This window comes from Octopus sinensis, linkage group LG18 (genome assembly GCF_006345805.1).
Source record: "Octopus sinensis linkage group LG18, ASM634580v1, whole genome shotgun sequence".
Classification (NCBI taxonomy): Eukaryota; Metazoa; Mollusca; class Cephalopoda; order Octopoda; family Octopodidae; genus Octopus; species Octopus sinensis.
Genome location: NC_043014.1, coordinates 55,320,740 through 55,338,685, shown reverse-complemented (window position 1 = coordinate 55,338,685; position 17,946 = coordinate 55,320,740). Strand labels below are relative to the sequence as shown.

Below are 17,946 nucleotides of genomic sequence, written 5' to 3'. Positions count from 1 at the left end.
TCTGGATGCCCCTTCCTAATGCTAACCACTCTGAGAGCGTAGTGGGTGCTTTTTATGTGCCACCAGCACAGGGGTTAATCAGGAGGTACTGGCACCGACCACACTTGAATAATGCTTTTTATGTGCCACCAGCACAGGGGTTAATCAGGAGGTACTGGCACCGACCACACTTGAATAATGCTTTTTATGTGCCACCAGTACAGGAGCCAGTGAGGTAGCACTAGCAATGACCATGCCCAAATGGCGCATTTTATGTGCCACCAGCAGAGTGCTGAGCAGCAGAATAGTAATAACGAAACAATGCTATGTAAATTAATTAATTAACCAATTAACAGAATAGAAGAGAGGCAGCCATCCCAATGATGGCTGTCCCTCATATTGCATTGACAGAAGAGAACATGGGCATGATCAAGGGGAGCCAGAGAGCAATGAGGGGAGAGTAGGTGATGACTGGCAGAGTGCTGAGCAGTAGAATAGTAATAATGAAATAATGCTATGTAAATTAATTAATTAACCAATTAACAGAATATGAGAGGCAGCCAGCCCAATGATGGCTGTCCCTCATATTGCATTGACAGAAGAGAAGATGGGCATGATCAAGGGGAGCCAGAGAGCAATGAGGGGAGAGTAGGTGATGACTGGCAGAGTGCTGAGCAGTAGAATAGGAATAATGAACTGTTCACATTTTAGAAGAGAACATGGGCATGATCAAGGGAGCCAGAGAACAATGAGGGGAGAGTAGGTGATGACTGGCAGAGTTCTGAGCAGTAGAATAGTAATAATGAAACAATGCTATGTAAATTAATTAATTAATCAATTAACAGAATATAAGAGAGGCAGCCATCCCAATGATGGCTGTCCCTCATATTGCATCGACAGAAGAAGAACAAAAGAGAAAATGCTTTGTGACTTACATCCGAGCTATGACTTTCAACTCTTGGATGTGGTTTTCCAGCTCACTTATATCTCGTTCGGAGATGCTGTTATCCTCCTCGTCATCGTTCAGGCTGGACGAACACTCAGCTGCAAGGGCAACGCCTTTGTGGAGTTTGAACAGGAGTTCCCAGTTGTTGTCGGAGCAATCCGGTTTTAAATAGTCCGATGGTGAAATCTGGTGGGGGGGGAAGAAAAACAAAAACAGTACAGTATCATCATCATCATCATCATCATCATTTAACATCTATGTTTTATGTGGATGTGGGTTGCCCCATTTCACTAAAACAAAACAGCAACGAGAGGTAAAATATAAGGATTGGGGAAGAGGCAGGGTAGCCCTGGTAGGGGTGGCAGAGGGGGTAGCAGAAACAGTGTGGTGTTAGTGGGAGGGGGGGTAATGGGGCTGTAGTGGTTGTGGCTGCATGGTAGTGGTGGCAGATTTTAGCCCAAGGCTGGCTCTGATGAGTAGAAACACTATGATCAAAAGTGCTCCAGCCATGACTATCCTAACCATTTGTCGTTCTTTTCATCTTCCCACGACACCTCCTCAATAATATTCTCCTGCTATGGCCTTTTCATGCAATACTCCAACTATGGAACAACATCAAAGACACAATCTATTACAGATACATCAGTTACACAAGTCATAAGACAAATAACTAATAAACTATGGAACAACATCAATGACATAACTATTACAGAGACAGCTTTTAGATTATTTCACATAGACTGTAAGACAGCTGATAAATATTTTAAATTAAGCATGAAATAAATAAATAAATAAATATATATGTGTATGTATATAGGCGCAGGAGTGGCTGTGTGGTAAGTAGCTTACTTACAAACCACATGGTTCCGGGTTCAGTCCCACTGCGTGGCACCTTGGGCGAGTGTCTTCTACTATAGCCTCGGGCCGACCAAAGCCTTGTGAGTGGATTTGGTAGACGGAAACTGAAAGAAGCCTGTCATATATATGTATATATATGTATATGTGTATGTGTGTGCGTGTTTGTCCCCGTAGCATTGCTTGACAACCGATGCTGGTGTGTTTACGTCCCCGTCACTTAGCGGTTCGGCAAAAGAGACCGATAGAATAAGTACTGGGCTTACAAAAAAATAAGTCCCGGGGTCGATTTGCTAGACTAAAGGCGGTGCTCCAGCATGGCCGCAGTCAAATGACTGAAACAAGTAAAATGAGTAAAAAGAGAGATTTAAGTGTATGCATGGTTGTGTGATTACATGGTTTCAGGTTCAGTCCCACTGCATGGAACATTGGGCAAGTGCCTTCTGTTATAGACCTGGACCAGCTGGAGACTAGAGAATGAATTTGGTAGACAGAAATTGTGTGAAATTATGGAGAAGCAAACACAACAAAACTGGTTGTCACACTGTGGTGGGGAACAAAGACACACACACACATATATCATCATCATCATCATCATCATCATCATCATCATCATCATCATCATCATCATCATCATCATCATCATCATCATCATCGTTTAATGTCCATTTTCCATGCTAGCATGGGTTGGACGGTTCGACCGGGGTCTGGGAAGCAAGGGGCTGCTCCAGGCTCCAGTCTGATTTGGCAGAGTTTCTACAGCTGGATGCCCTTCCTAACGCCAACCACTCCGTGAGTGTAGTGGGTGCTTTTCACCTGCCACTTGCATAGGTGCCAGGGGAGTCCGGCATCAGCCACGATCGGTTGGTGCTTTTAACGTGCCACCGGCATGGAAGACAGTCAAGGCGGCACTGGCATCAGCCACGTTCAGATGGTGCTTTTTATGTTCCACTGGCACAGAAGCCAGTCGAGGCAGCGCTGGCATATATATATATATATATATACGACAGGCTTCTTTCAGTTTCCGTCTACAAAATCCGCTCACAAGGCTTTGGTGCGCAAGGTGCTATGCAGAGAACTGAACCTGGAACCATGTGCTTGGGAAGCAAGCTTCTTGCCACACAGCCACGCCTGCCCCCCTATGCTGTGTTTCCATACTGATATGCAGTATCTGAGGGTGGTCAAACAGAACAAAGCAATTGAGTTGATCCTAGAAGTCAGTGCTGTGCTCCAGCATAGGTGGCCACAGCTCAATGGCTGACCAAAGAGTACAAAAGATAAAGTAGCATCCCATTGAGATAAAGAGTGAGAAATTAAGTTCTGGATAATTCTTCAGGTGGGGTGAGGTGGGGGGGGGGAGTCAGGTGAAGAAGACGGGACAGTTAGGACATTTGATGTTTAGTACAAGTCTTGCTACTCACCAAGTTCCATTCGTAGGGGCTCCAGGAGGGAACGGGGTCAATTGGTTCCCTCCTCTTCTGCATCAGACTGGAAATAAATAAATAAATACAATAAAATAAATAAGAGAAGGAATATATTCTTGGAACGTTGGGAGAAAATGCTAGAAATAAAAGCGAATTCAAGTTCAAATCGAAAATGAACAAATAAATAATAATCTAATTAATTTTTAATTAGCGACATATTTTAATCATTTAAATCCTTCATAAGGGAGGTAACTCTTTGGGATTTTTACATTTATTAGGGATTCATCATCATCATCATCGTTTAACGTCCGTTCTCCATGCTAGCATGGGTTGGACGGTTCGACCTGGGATCTGGGAAGCCAGAAGGCTGCACTAGGCTCCAGTCTGATCTGGCAGAGTTTCTACAGCTGGATGTCCTTCCTAACGCCAACCACTCCATGAGTGTAGTGGGTGCTTTTTACGTGCCACCTACACAGGTGCCAGGCAAGGCTGGCAACGGCCACGGTCGGATTGGTGCATTTTACATGCCACCGGCACGGAAGCCAGTCGAGGCGGCGCTGGCATCGGCCACGATTCGGATGGTGCTTTTTACGTACAACCAGTGCAGGGGTCCTGGCATCTGCTGGGTGCCAGTCATAGGATTGGTTCAATTTCGATTTCGATTTCACTTGCCCAACAGGTCTTCGCAAGCAATGGGTGCCTGTCATCGGATGAGGTTCGATATCGACTTCGCTTGCCTCAACAGGTCTTTGTGTGTCCAAGGGGGGAAAGGCATTCATAAGTGGGCTGGGCTCACTTGTCCTGCCTGGTCTTCTCACGTACAGCATATTTCCAAAGGTCTCGGTCGCTGGTCATTTCCTCAGTGAGGCCTAAAGTTCGAAGGTCGTGCTTCACCACCTCGTCCCAGGTTTTCCTGGGTCTACCTCTTCCACGGGTTCCCTCAACTGCTAGGGATTGGCACTTTCTCACACACCTATCTTCATCCATTCTCGCCACATGACCATACCAGCGCAATCGTCTCTCTTGCACACCACAACTGATGCTTCTTAGGTCCAACATTTCTCTCAGGGTACTAACGCTCTGTCGAGTATGCACACTGACATTACACATCCATCGGAGAGTACTGGCTTCATTCCTCGTGAGCTTACGCATGTCCTCAGCAGTCAAGGCCCATGTTTCACTGCCATGTAGCATGGCTGTTCATACACATGCGTCATACAGTCTGCTTTTACTCTGAGCGAGAGGCCTTTAGTCACCAGCAGAGGTAAGAGCTCCCTGAACTTTGCCCAGGCTATTCTTACTCTAGCAGTTACACTTTCAGCGCACCCACCCCCACTACTGACTCAGTCATCTAGGTAGCGGAAGCTATCATCTACTTCTAGTTTTTCCCCCTGGAAAGTGATGGAAGTTGTTTTCTGCAGATTTTCAGAGTTTATTGCTCCTGAGCATCTGCCACATACAAAAACTATCTTCCCAGTTAGCCTTCCTGTGACATTGCTGCACTTTTTATAACGGTTCACCTTTTAGTATTCAAACTGGTCATATCCAGCTCAAATATTTTGTTTAGCGTTAAAAGTGGCCAGATCCAACCTTTCACAACTACCCTACAATGTCATCGGTCTGTCCAGTAAAGAGGAATGAGTCATACTCACTCTAAGAGTTTCCTCCGAGCCGATTCCTGTAGCTTCACCACAGACTCAGGGCCCCAAGTGCTGGCAGTTTGTTGGTTACCAATAATAATGTTTATTGCCAGGCGAATTCCATTGATCTGTTAGAATTACAAAAGAGACAAGAATACAAAACAAATGGTATTAATCTATGATGTATATGAGAGGGTGAGAGAGAGGGAGAGACTGAGAGAGAGAGAGACTGAGAGAGAGACAGAGAGAGAGAGAGACTGAGAGAGAGAGACTGAGAGAGAGAGAGACTGAGAGAGAGAGAGATTGAGAGAGAGAGACTGAGAGACTGAGAGAGACTGAGAGAGAGACTAAGAGAGAGAGAGAGAGAGAGAGAGAGAGAGAGAGACTGAGAGAGAGAAAGAGAGAGTGAGAGAGAGAGAGAGATCTGTGTACCTTAAATATATCATCAAGATCGATTTTTGAATCAAATTCGATCTCCATGTCGTGCTCTGGGTAGACTGCAGTTCCAGTTTCACTGTCGAAGCCCAAACCACAAATGGCACCCGTGTAGTAGGTCATGTTTTTATCAGTCCTACAATGAGAAGCATCAGAGAATGGAAACAAAATGGACAAAACATAAGCAAATCACACACACACACACATTGTGAGGACTCTCCTGTCATAAGCGACAGAGAAGGGTTCTCCAGTTTCTTGGTGAATGACCAACACAAGTGATTTATTTATCATGAAGAGAACCATCCGAATGTGGCCATTGCCAGCACCGCCCCAACTGGCTTCCGTGCCGGTGGCACGTAAAAAGCACCATCCGATCGTGGCCGTTGCCAGCCTTGACTGGCTTCTGTGCCGGTGGCACGTAAAAAGCACCCACTACACTCACGGAATGGTTGGCGTTAGGAAACATTGCCAGATCAGAAACATTAGAAACATTGCCAGATCAGACTGGGCCTGGTGCAGCCTTCTTGCTTCCCAGACCCCAGTTGAACCGTCCAACCCATGCTAGCATGGAAAGCGGACGCTAAACGATGGTGATGATGATGATGATGATGAAGAAGTGTCTGGTCTAAACATGAACTCACTCCCTGCCTCAGACTGACATTACCTGAACAGGTGCACCGTGCTGTGCCACGTGGCAGATATCAAAGTGATCACAGGACAATTGGGAGATGAAGTGGTTTTGCGCAACACCACAAAATACCGCCCGGTCCTAGAATCGAACTTACAATCTCCCAATCATGAGTGCAACACTCTAACTAGTAGGCCATGCACTCTCGAATACACACACATACAAACATAACACATCATCATCATAATCACCATCATCTTTTAATGTAGCTGTGTGGTAAGTAGCTTGCTTACCAACCACATGGTTCCGGGTTCAGTCCCACTGCGTGGCACCTTGGGCAAGTGTCTTCTACTATAGCCTCAGGCCGACCAAAGCCTTGAGAGTGGATTTGGTAGACGGGAACTGAAAGAAGCCCGTCGCATGTATGTGTGTATGTGTGTGTGTATATATGTTTGTGTGTCTGTGTTTGTCCCCCCAACATCGCTTGACAACCGATGTTGGTGTGTTTACGTCCCCGTAACTTAGTGGTTTGGCAAAAGAGACCAATAGAATAAGTAATAGGCTTATAAAGAATAAGTCCTGGGGTCGATTTGCTCAACTAAAGGTGGTGCTCCAGCATGGCCACAGTCAAATGACTGAAACAAGTAAAAGAATAAAAGAGTCCATTGTCCATGCTGGCATAGGATGGACAGTTTGACCAGGGCTGGTAAGCTGAGAGGCTGCACTAGACTCCAGTTTGATTTGGCATGGTTTCTACGGCTGGATGCCCTTCTTGACACCAACCACTCTGAGAGTGTAGTGGGTGCTTTTATGTGTCACCAGCACAGGTGCTAGTTGTGTGACATCAATATCTGCTTTGAGTATTATTTCACTTGTCTTGATGGGTCTTCTTCTCAAACATGGCTTATTGCCAAAGGCCTCAGTCATTTGTCATTGCCCCCATGAGGCCCATACCAAAATAGAAAAAAAAAACCCTTAAGCATTGTTACCTCAATTCACAATATGGTGTGAACAACATGGCAACCAAGGCTGGCAGTCCTGCAATGTGTGGCATCAATGTAGTGTCTCGTGTGATGACATTCACGCCGTTAGCATTCATGTGGACAAAAGCAGCAACCATCATCCTGGCAGAGGAGTTCTGTGGGTTGTCGTCGATAGCAACACAGTTCACGCTGTCTGAGTCGATCTTAGCACCTCTGCACGGGAGAAAGAAAAAAAAGAAATGTGAATGGATAAAGCCATCAATATAACATCTGTTATTAACACAACCAATGGAATGAACTATTCTAATACATATGTATGTATGTGAATGCATGTGTAACATATATACATCAGTGGTGACTCTGGCACTGAGGCTGTTCGAGATTAGCCCGAGGATAAATTTAGTAAAGTGAACATGTGTTTGCAATCTGATTTAATCTCTGCCAACACTGACTTCAAGTATGTAATTGCAACCAATAACTCGGGCTCCTTTTATTGAACCAGGTCACAGTTCATTTACTTTCGGTCAGCATCTGGCAGTCGTCAAAAAATATTATTCGTAGCAGACATTCTCTTGACATCGTTCACACATGCCTGACTCGGGATCAGAGATTACAGCCCGAGTTGTTATCTATAATCGTAAAAATTAAAAGTAATTCAAATTCAATGTTTTCTTGAAGCAATAAATGTCTATAGAGATTAGGATTTAAATTCCAATCTATGAAAAGTTTCCGTTCTACAATATTCCTAAAGGAACAAAAAATTATCCAGCAACTCAGGCTAATACGAATGAGCTTGGTAGGTGTAAAAGACTAAATGACATCTCTTGCCAAGAGTACAGGCGACAGTCGGATCGCTGGTGTTTGTTGTGCACTCCGCTGTCATTCTTTGATTGCTGTTATTCTGTGCATCTGTGTGTAAAGATCAGTTGTGTTTTGCGGGGTTGCTTTGCTTTAAACCTTAACTTAGAAATGGAGAAAGACATTTTGCAAGCATTAAATGATTTTGATATTAACACATACATATGCACAAAGGAAGGAAGGAACAAATGAAAAAAGAAAGGACCATTAATTGACAGAAAACATTCAAAGAAATTTGACGATCCCTTTCTGATAACTGAGACATGTCTGAAGAATTAAATTCCAAAAACACTTACCGAAGACGACCTGAGTTTGTCATTCCTGAGAAGGACATTTCTAAAGGATTCGATGGACCGTGGAGTTTAATCTGTAAAGAAACCAACAAAAAGGCCAATAGTGAGTTTACACAGAAATCATGGGAAGATATGGAAATTGTAGCTGTGATACCAGTGGCACATAAGAGAACCATCCAAACATGGCCATTGCCAGCGCCGCCCCAACTGGCCTCCGTGCTGGTAGCACGGAAAAAGCACCATCCGATTGTGGCCGTTGCCAGCCTCGTCTGGTCCCCGTGCCGGTGGCACGTAAAAAGCACCATCCGATCGTGGCAGTTTGCCAGCCTAGTCTGGCACCTGTGCAGGTGGCACGTAAAAAGCACCCACTACACTCACGGAGTGGTTGGCGTTAGGAAGGGCATCCAGCTGTAGAAACACTGCCAGATCAGACTGGAGCCTGGTGCAGCCTCCTGGCTCCCCAGACCCCAGTTGAACCGTCCAACCCATGCTAGCATGGAAAAACGGACGTTAAACGATGATGATGATGATCATCATCATCATCATCATCATCATCATCTCACATGTTTACATGGGTTGGATGCCCTTCCTGTCACCAACCCTCACTTATTTGCAAGAAAAGGTGACACTTCCCCCATGGCCAGACACGTTTCCCATGGAAGAGAGAAAATTAACAGCAACGCATGTGTAATGGTGATGCTCGTTTACAATCTTCACAAAATGTCAAAACAAGGAGACGCTTATGGCGATCACCGTGCAATGACTAAGGGAAAATAGTCTAATAAAGGGGTATAGAAGCCCTCAGCAGAAAAAAGAAGGCTTTCCTCACATGGATAGGAAAGCCTTCTTTTTTCTGTTGAGGGCTTCTATATCCCTTTATTAGACTGTTTTCTTTAGCCATTGCACTGTGATCGTCATAAGATTTAAGCTTATATAAAAATACCACACACACACTTATATATATATATATATATATACACACACACACATATATAGGGGGAGATTTCACGAAAAAAACAAAAGACGAAGACAGGTGGTGTATAAAACAAACAGATGTATTAGTATAACGCTCAGGAAATTGAAAATAATAGTGACATCTATGGCAACCACCACCACCACCACCACAATTGTGTAGACTGATAGACATTCCAGTGTCCCAATTGAAAAAGTCTTTTACATTTTGAGTCTATGCTCTTCTACAGAAAAAAAAACAAGGAGAGAAAAAAATGCGTGTAGTGGCTACATATATATATATATATATATATATATATATATATATAATATATATATATATAGAGAGAGAGAGAGAGAGAGAGAGAGAGAGAGAGAAGCAGATGTGTGTGTTCCAGGTTCAGTCCCACTATGTGGCTCCTTCGGCAAGTTTCTTCTACTGTTGCCTCAGGCCAACCAAAGCCTTGCCAGTAGATTTGGTAAACAGAACCTGAAAGAAGCCCATCGCATACATTTACATTTACATGTGTGTGTCTTTGTGTCTATGTTTGATGTATTTAACTTAGCAGTTTGGCAAAAGGGACCAACAGAATAACTAACAGGCTTTAAAATAAGTCCTGGGTTCAATACACTGGACTAAAGTTTTCCAAGGCAGTGCTCCAGCATGGCCGCAGTCTAATGACCGATACAAGTAAAAGAACAGAAGAATATACAATGGGCTTCTTTCCAGTTTCCTTCTACCAGGTCCACTCACAGAGCATTGGTCAGCCCTAGGCTGTAGTAGAAGACACTTGCCCAAGGTGCCGTGCAGTGGGATGGAACCCAAGACCACATGGTAGGGAAATAAGCTTCTTAACCACTCAGCTACACCTGCGCCTAAACAGTTAGGTCAGAAAAGGAAAGGAGGGGTGGCAGTCATGACTGGAATGTCTATCAGTCTACACAATTGTGGTGGTGGTGGTGGTTGCCATAGATGTCACTATTATTTAACTGGCAGATCAATGAAAGAAGACATGCCAGATATGACCAAATATCAAGAGTATCCTTAAATGGTCACTCAATATGCTAGAAACAGCAACTATATCACTCTCAAATCACACTTAATCATCTTAAATAAATAAATAAATAAATAAATAAAAGTAGACAAATTAACAAGAGACAGTCATGGCTGGAACACTTATGATTATAGATCTATTCTGCTAGTCAGGGATGACATGGGACTTTACTACTACTACTGCTACTACTACTACTGCTGCTGCTGCTACTACTACAAGTAGCAGTGGTGGTAGCTGTAGTGGTGCTGGTGGTGGTGGTGGTGGTGGTGGTAGTAGTAGTAGTAGTAGTGGCAGCAGCAGCAGCAGTGGGGGGAGGGGGTTATCAGCAGCAGCAGTACAATAGGGACCACTCCTTTGTGTTAATTAGTTCAGATAAATATTCGCCCCCCCCCCCCGCCCCTCACACACACACACCTTCCCCACAACCCAATTACCTGCCCGCCCACTGCTACAAGGTCTAATTCATTGTCCCAACGTGGAGGGAAAGAAATCTTGCCACAAAATTCTCTCCCATGATTCATACACACACCTTTGTTTATACAGACACACTCACCTATATACATTCCCACACACACCTACATATACTCACACACACACACATACACACTTATTTTCCCCTCTATTCTCCCCCCACTACTACCACCACTACATATTAAGACTCCTAGCATTATTAGTAACAATTACATTAATTAATTCAAGGAAATTACTCATCTTCATCACACAGAGACACACAACTATACGTATACACACACACACACACAAGGACATGCATACAACAGTTAAAACTATACACAAGAATAGCTGTGTGGTAAGTAGCTTGCTTACAAACCACATGGTTCCAGGTTCAGTCCCACTGCATGGCAACTTGGGCAAATGTCTTCTACTATAAGCCTCGGGCCGACTGAAGCCTTGTAAGTCAATTTAGTAGACGGAAACTGAAAGAAGCCCGTCATATATATATATATATATATAAAATAATATGTTACAATTACTCAATAGTCAAGATAAAACTCTGAGTTTCAGATGCCGAAGTGGAAATCCAGAACACCATCTCTTCGGCTTATAGTAGAAGACACTTGCCCAAGTTGCCACGCAGTGGGACTGAACCCAGAACCATGTGATTTGTAAGCAAGCTACTTACCACACAGCTTTTCTTGCGTATAGCTTTAACTGTTGTATGCATGTCCTTGTGTGTGTGTGTGTAATGTAGTTGTTGTGTGTATACGTATAGTTGTATGTATGTATGTAAGTGTGTGTGTGTGTGTGTGTAATGTAGTTGTTGTGTGTATACGTTTAGTTGTATGTATGTATGTATGTGTGTGTGTGCGTGTGTGTGTGTGTATCACCTGAAACCAAGAGCAAACTTCTTAACCACACAGCTACACCTGTATCATATCTTAAAACTAACATTTAAAAAAGATAATAAATAACGACCACTGAAAGACATTAAATTCCGGCTGACCTTTCCCACACAACGAGCCGAACCAAACTCGTTAGCAAGACCAAGTGTATTCCAGTCTAACGATGCTGAATCGCTATTTTGACAAACGGACAAACTCGAAGATTCCTGGGCTCTCTTCCGTTCTTCATGATCTTTCTGAAAAAGGAAAAACAAAATTTAATTAGAAATTATTGCTATGGTAACATAAAGAAAAACATAATTAACATTATAATTAGCATTTTATCCTTTTACTTGTTTCAGTCATTTGACTGTGGCCATGCTGGAGCACCGCCTCTTAAACGAGCAAATCAACCCAAAGACTTATTCTTTATAAGCCTAGTAATTATTTTAATGGTGTCTTGTGCCGAACTGCTAAGTTTGAGGGACGTAAACACACCAACATCGGTTATCAAGCAATGTTGGGGGACACACAAACATATATATATACCTTTATATATAAAAGTGAAGTTGTGTGAGTGTCTGTCCCCTTCGATTTAGATTCCTAACTACTCCCACATTTTGCGGTGCAGTGTAACCAAAACCGGGTATCTTATAGTCGTGATTCATATCAAGCCCTTCTGGGTATTAGGGCATGCCTACGATGAGTCTACGATTTTAAAAAAAATTTACCATCATTTTTTCCCATTTTTAATGCATTTTTTTAACTAAAATATAAGGAAGTAACTCTCTAAAAATGCTTATATAGTTATTTCCCTTACTAACCCGAGCAACGCCGGGCGATACTGCTAGTATATATATATATATATATATATCTTTCAGTTTCTGTCTACCAAATTCACTCACAAAGTTTTGGTCAGCCTGAGGCTATAGTAGAAGACACTTGCCCAAGGTTCCCACACAATGGAACTGAACCCAGAACCATGTGGTTGGTAAGCAAGCTACTTACCACACAGCCACTCCTCCATTTTCTTTTGTTTATTTTCCTTTATTTCAAAGAATTAACTTAGCAGAAACATTGAAAGCTAAGGATTCTTGTAACACATCAACTTTTGAAATCTGCTAAAGGCACCAAAGACCCAAGACCCAGGAACTACCATTGTTACTGTTGTTGTTGTTCAGCCCTAGTCCAGTCACAATCAAGCAGGCCTATGATCAAACCCTTTCCAGACATGACCCTCCTCTCTTTTCTTTTCAAACATAATTTATCTAGAATTATTATTATTATCTCTTTTACTTTTACTCTTTTACTTGTTTCAGTCATTTGACTGCGGCCATACTGGAGCACCGCCTTTAGTCGAGCAAATCGACCCCGGGACTTATTCTTTGTAAGCCCAGTACTTATTCTATCAGTCTCTTTTGCCGAACCGCTAAGTGACGGGGATGTAAACACACCAGCATCGGTTGTCAAGCAATGCTAGAGGGACAAACACAGACACACAAACATATACACACACATACATATATATATATATACATATATACAACAGGCTTCTTTCAGTTTCCATCTACCAAATCCACTCATAAGGCATTGGTCGGCCCGAGGCTATAGTAGAAGACACTTTCCCAAGATGCCACGCAGTAGGACTGAACCCGGAACCATGTGATTGGTTAGCAAGCTACTTACCACACAGCCACTCCTATTATTATTATTATTACCTCTGCCTTAGTGAAAGCAAAGGTATTGTGTTTGTTTGTCTGTGGACAAGATATCTCAAGAACCGCTGGATGGATTCAGATGGAACTTTCAGGGATGCCAGCAAGGAAAGCGGACGTTAAACGACGACGATGATGATGATGATTATCATCATCTTCAGGTTCTGAATTCGAATGCCACCAAGGTTGACTTTGCCTTCCATCCTTTCGTGGTCTGTAAATTAAGCACCAGTGAAACACTGGAGGTCGATGTAATCGACTAGACCCTTCACCAAAAATTTCAGGTAGAAAAATTATTATTCATCATCATCATCATCATCATCGTTTAACGTCTGCTTTCCGTGCTAGCCCGGGTTGGACGGTTCGACCGGGGATCTGGGAAGCCAGAAGGCTGCACCAGGCTCCAGTCTGATCTGGCAGTGTTTCTACGGCTGGGTGCCCTTCCTAACGCCAACCACTCCGTGGTGCTTTTTACATGCCACCTGCACTGGTGCCAAGCAAGGCTGGCATCGGCCATGGTCGGATTGGTGCATTTTACATGCCACCGGTATGGAAGCCAGTCAAGGCAGCACTGGCAATCAGCCACGATTCAGATGGTGCTTTTTACGTGCCACCAGCACGGAGTTATTATTATTATTTTTTTATCAAAAGGTGACTGTGACAAAAATGATTAGAGTGAATGGAAATATTCTAAGCATGCACCTATAGAATATAGAAGAACAGCTGGGTGACAGCTTGTGCCCTTGGGGGTCAGGGTGACATTGTATCTGAGGGGTTCCTTGGTTGGCCTCCATTGGGAGCTCTCCTGCACCAATTATCCATGTCTTATACTTTCCCTCTCATTCCTCCACAAAACTTTTTCTCACCCGATTTTAAGTAATTCCCCCACACAAATTGTAATAATAATGAAATTATTGTATACAGTGCTCATGTGCACCACAACTTGTCAAAAGTGCGTATAAAGCATATGCAGTAATGTACAAATGTCTGGAAAGCGAACAGTGTATGAATCGGATACATGCTTGTGTGTGTATGGAGGGAAGAAAATCAGGTGTAGTGTTGGCGAATCTCAGGAAGCATGGAAGTTTTGAAGGATGCAGTGCTCCGACAACTAACAACTGATGCCGGCAGTTTGTTCCATGCTTCAGCAACTCTCAGCGTGAAAAAAAGTTTCCTAAAGTCATGGGAGCTGTGCTGTTTTCTGACTTTGTAGATATGTCCACGGGTGCTAGACGGGTGGAGTTTGAAAAGGTGCTCAGAGTTATTATTAATAAGATGGTTAATCATTTTATGGGTGTCTGCCATAATTTTATAATTAATAATTTTATGGGTGTCTGCATATGCAGTAATGTACAAATGTCTGGGAAGTGAACAGTGTATGAGTCAGATACATGTTTGTGTGTGTATGGAGGGGAGAAAATCAGGTGTAGTGTTGGCGAATCTCAGGAAGCATGGAAGTTTTGAAGGATGCAGTGCTCCGACAACTAACAACCGATGCCGGCAGTTTGTTCCATGCTTCAGCAACTTTCAGCGTGAAAAAATGTTTCCTGAAGTCATGGGAGCTGTACTGTTTTCTGACTTTGTAAATATGTCCACGGGTGTTAGACGGGTGGAGTTTGAAAAGGTGCTCAGAGTTATTGTTTGTAATCTATCTTCATAGTCCCCACCCTCATGTGACGTCCCCTGTGGAAAATAAAAGGAACCATTATTGATCATGCAATCATCATGAGTGCAAGTGTCATGACAACAAAAGCACCCAGGACATTATATAAGGGAGTTGACATAAGAAAGGGCAGCCGGCCATTGAAAGTAGATATAGGGACAGATACACAGTCCTATGACACATCAGACTCTTTTCGACCCTCCATCCATGCCAGTATGGAAGACAGACATTAAATGTTTAGGATGATGATGATGATTATTGTTTGTTGTTGTTGTTGTTTACATTGTCATTAAAAAAATACATTTTACTGCCATCATCATCATCATCATCATCATCATCGTTTAACCCTTTAGTGTTCATATTATTGAATCAAACATAATGTCTATTGATTCCCATTGATTTGAATTAATCATGCATTATCTCATATCTTTAAGATCTTGATGGTGTAATTACTTAATGTAGAATAACATTGTAGGGTAGGTGTGAGAGCCTGGATCTGGTCAGTTTGAACATAAAACAGATTAAATATTTTGGCCGGATATGGCCAGTTTAAATACTAAAGGGTTAATATCCATGCTCCATGTTGCCATAAGCTGGACAGTTGGACACGGTCTGATGGGCCCAAAGGCTGCATTGTGCTCCCACTGCCTACTTTGGTACGAATGAAAGTTAAAGTATGTTCTAGTTACTTTGGATAAGAAAGATTCTTCAGTGACATCAGCATAACCGAGATCAATGAGCTTCCGATTGATGTTTTCTTGCTGTTTCGACTTCTTCTTGATCAGCTCAACATGGAGGACTCTTCCGACGACCGAATAAATCTGCAACGACAACAACAGCAAGAAGAAGAAGAAGAATATGAAGGAGGAGGAGGAGAAAATATGACAGAAAAATAGAGAGAAATTTATTTACACACACACACACAAACACACACACAAACACACACACACACACACACACACACACACACACAACACACACACACACACACACACACACACACACACACATAAACAGACAAGGAGTTTGTACAAACAAGGCTCTGGTTGTCCCAGAACTAATAGACGACACTTGCCCAAGGTGCCATGCAGTGGGACTGAAATTGAAACCACATGATTGGGAAGCAAGCTTCTTGATCACACAGCCACGCCTGCAATGGTGGATTAGCAAAATTCTTAGAGTTGGATAGGATATATCTCGCAGAGTCTGTTCTGGCCATTTGCATTCTGAGTTCAAATTCCACCACCTATCAAAGCCTCCTCGTGATGTTGGTTTGTTTATGTCCCATAACTTAACAGTTTGCCAAAAAAGACCGACAGCATGAGTACTAGACTTGAACAAGATAAAATCATAAAAGTCTGATTTCTTTGACTAAAACCCTTCCAGGCAGTGCCACAGAATGGCCACAGTCCAATGAGGTGAAACAGGGAAAAGATAAAACAAAAGACAAAAAATGAAAATACAAAGAATGAAAGAAAGAAAGAATTTTCTTACCTGAGCATAAATAGGGAAACCAGAGACCATGTTTTGGAAATAGTCAGTCGATTCCTGGGACCAACAACCATCAAAGCATTTGATTGGGGATGGCTGGATTTCACTTAAATAACATTCAAATGCCTGAAATACAGAGAAAAAACAATGAAATATAAGAAGATATTATTTACATTCGACGGATATTTGTCCTCATCTTGTTTGTTGATAACACAACGTTTCGGCTGGTGTACCCTCCAGACTTCATCAGGTGTCTTGGGGAAATTTCGAACCTGGGTTCTCATTCCTCAGGTAATAATAATAATAATAATAATAATAATAATAACATCGAAAAATACCTTAGGAATAAGAACCCAGGTTCAAAATTGTTCTTTTCATTATTTACATTTGACAGATATTTGTCCTCATCTTGTTTGTTGTTAACACAACATTTCGGCTGGTATATCCTCCAGCCTTCATCAGGTGTCTTGGGGAAATTTCGGACCTGGGTTCTCATTCCCAAGGTGTTTTTCGATATTAGTTTAAGGTGACACAAAATCATGTAAATGTGAGATGAAATTCTTAAGTACAACATCCAAGCTTCCGACCATAGAAAAGAACAAACATACAAACACACCAGACAGAGCTGAAATATCAAGGGACGGCTTGAATCACAAGAACAGTACTCACTTGGAAAGGAATATTTAAAAGGCTCTGAGGAAGGAGCTTCAGGTTATGGAAAGGAGCAATTTCCATATTACCATAATCCACAAAGAAAACCTAAAATAAAGAAATTTTTTAAATATATAAAACAGGTGTTTGAACAGGTATAACACAGCTACAAGGTAAAACATTTGGTTTTTGTGGGGGATTCAGAGGGGGTTTGTTGCTCATGTTTAATTATTTTGTCGAATAAGAAATCTCCACTGGGTTCCAGGCATTTGTCTGCCTGTAGTTGAGTTTAAAGCCTCACTTAGCAGTGAGAAGTATGTTTTGGGGGTGTTTCCCTCCTCCTATAATTATGCTTATTATTTTACCAATTTTTGGAGGAATTGCTGTGTGACTGTTTTGGGCCCTGGATTACCAAGTGGATTACCGAATTGGCCAGGAGTACCAGGACAGCCAGAAGAATAGTTTGCTGTGTTTTTGAACTGTTTCTTGTCTTCTTCCTTCCTTCCTTCCTGCATCTTTGTTTTTTTGAACTCTGTGAACTTTTGTTTTTTTTTAACTTTTTTCCCCCAAAAAACATGGCAAAAAAGATAAACAACACTACGTTGGAGTGGGAGATTGTGCCACCCAAACAGTGGATGAAAGACTTTGAAGAGAGGACGGTGATGTTAAGGACTTACTCAAAGTCACTCGACACCATCGCCCTCTTTCAAAAGACACAAATTGAAAAAGAGTTGGCAGAGTATTTGCCAACTATTAAATTCATCTCCATGCTAGCATGGAACACGGATGTTAAACTATGATGATGATGATGATATCACTTACATGAGCCATGTTGTTATGAATGGCCTCCACTTGTGCTCTGTAGTAGTGCACTTCCTCGTCCTTGTAAGGGGCTGCACAGATCATACCGACGTGGACGTTTCCAGAAATAGGCTACAAAAGAGGAGAGAAATGGAGAAATAACATGAGAAATAAAATCGATGAATGCAAATAACACACACACAAACACACACACACACAACACACACACACACACACA

At 42.5% G+C, this 17,946-nt stretch overlaps 1 protein-coding gene across 2 annotated transcripts in view; it reads right to left on the bottom strand.

Moving 5' to 3' along the window:
* The window catches only part of LOC115221701 (ATP-dependent RNA helicase TDRD9), a 64,867-nt gene that overhangs the window by 1,713 nt on the left and 45,208 nt on the right, over nt 1-17,946 (bottom strand). For both annotated transcript variants that reach the window (XM_036511095.1, XM_029791905.2), the window contains 11 exons: nt 17,730-17,840; nt 16,926-17,015; nt 16,260-16,382; nt 15,455-15,586; nt 11,510-11,644; nt 8,045-8,115; nt 6,897-7,103; nt 5,277-5,415; nt 4,857-4,972; nt 3,202-3,268; nt 915-1,111 (listed from right to left, as the gene is read on the bottom strand). In XM_036511095.1, the coding sequence (XP_036366988.1) occupies nt 915-1,111; nt 3,202-3,268; nt 4,857-4,972; nt 5,277-5,415; nt 6,897-7,103; nt 8,045-8,115; nt 11,510-11,644; nt 15,455-15,586; nt 16,260-16,382; nt 16,926-17,015; nt 17,730-17,840 (1,388 nt within the window). The remainder of the gene's footprint in view (nt 1-914; nt 1,112-3,201; nt 3,269-4,856; nt 4,973-5,276; nt 5,416-6,896; nt 7,104-8,044; nt 8,116-11,509; nt 11,645-15,454; nt 15,587-16,259; nt 16,383-16,925; nt 17,016-17,729; nt 17,841-17,946) is intronic.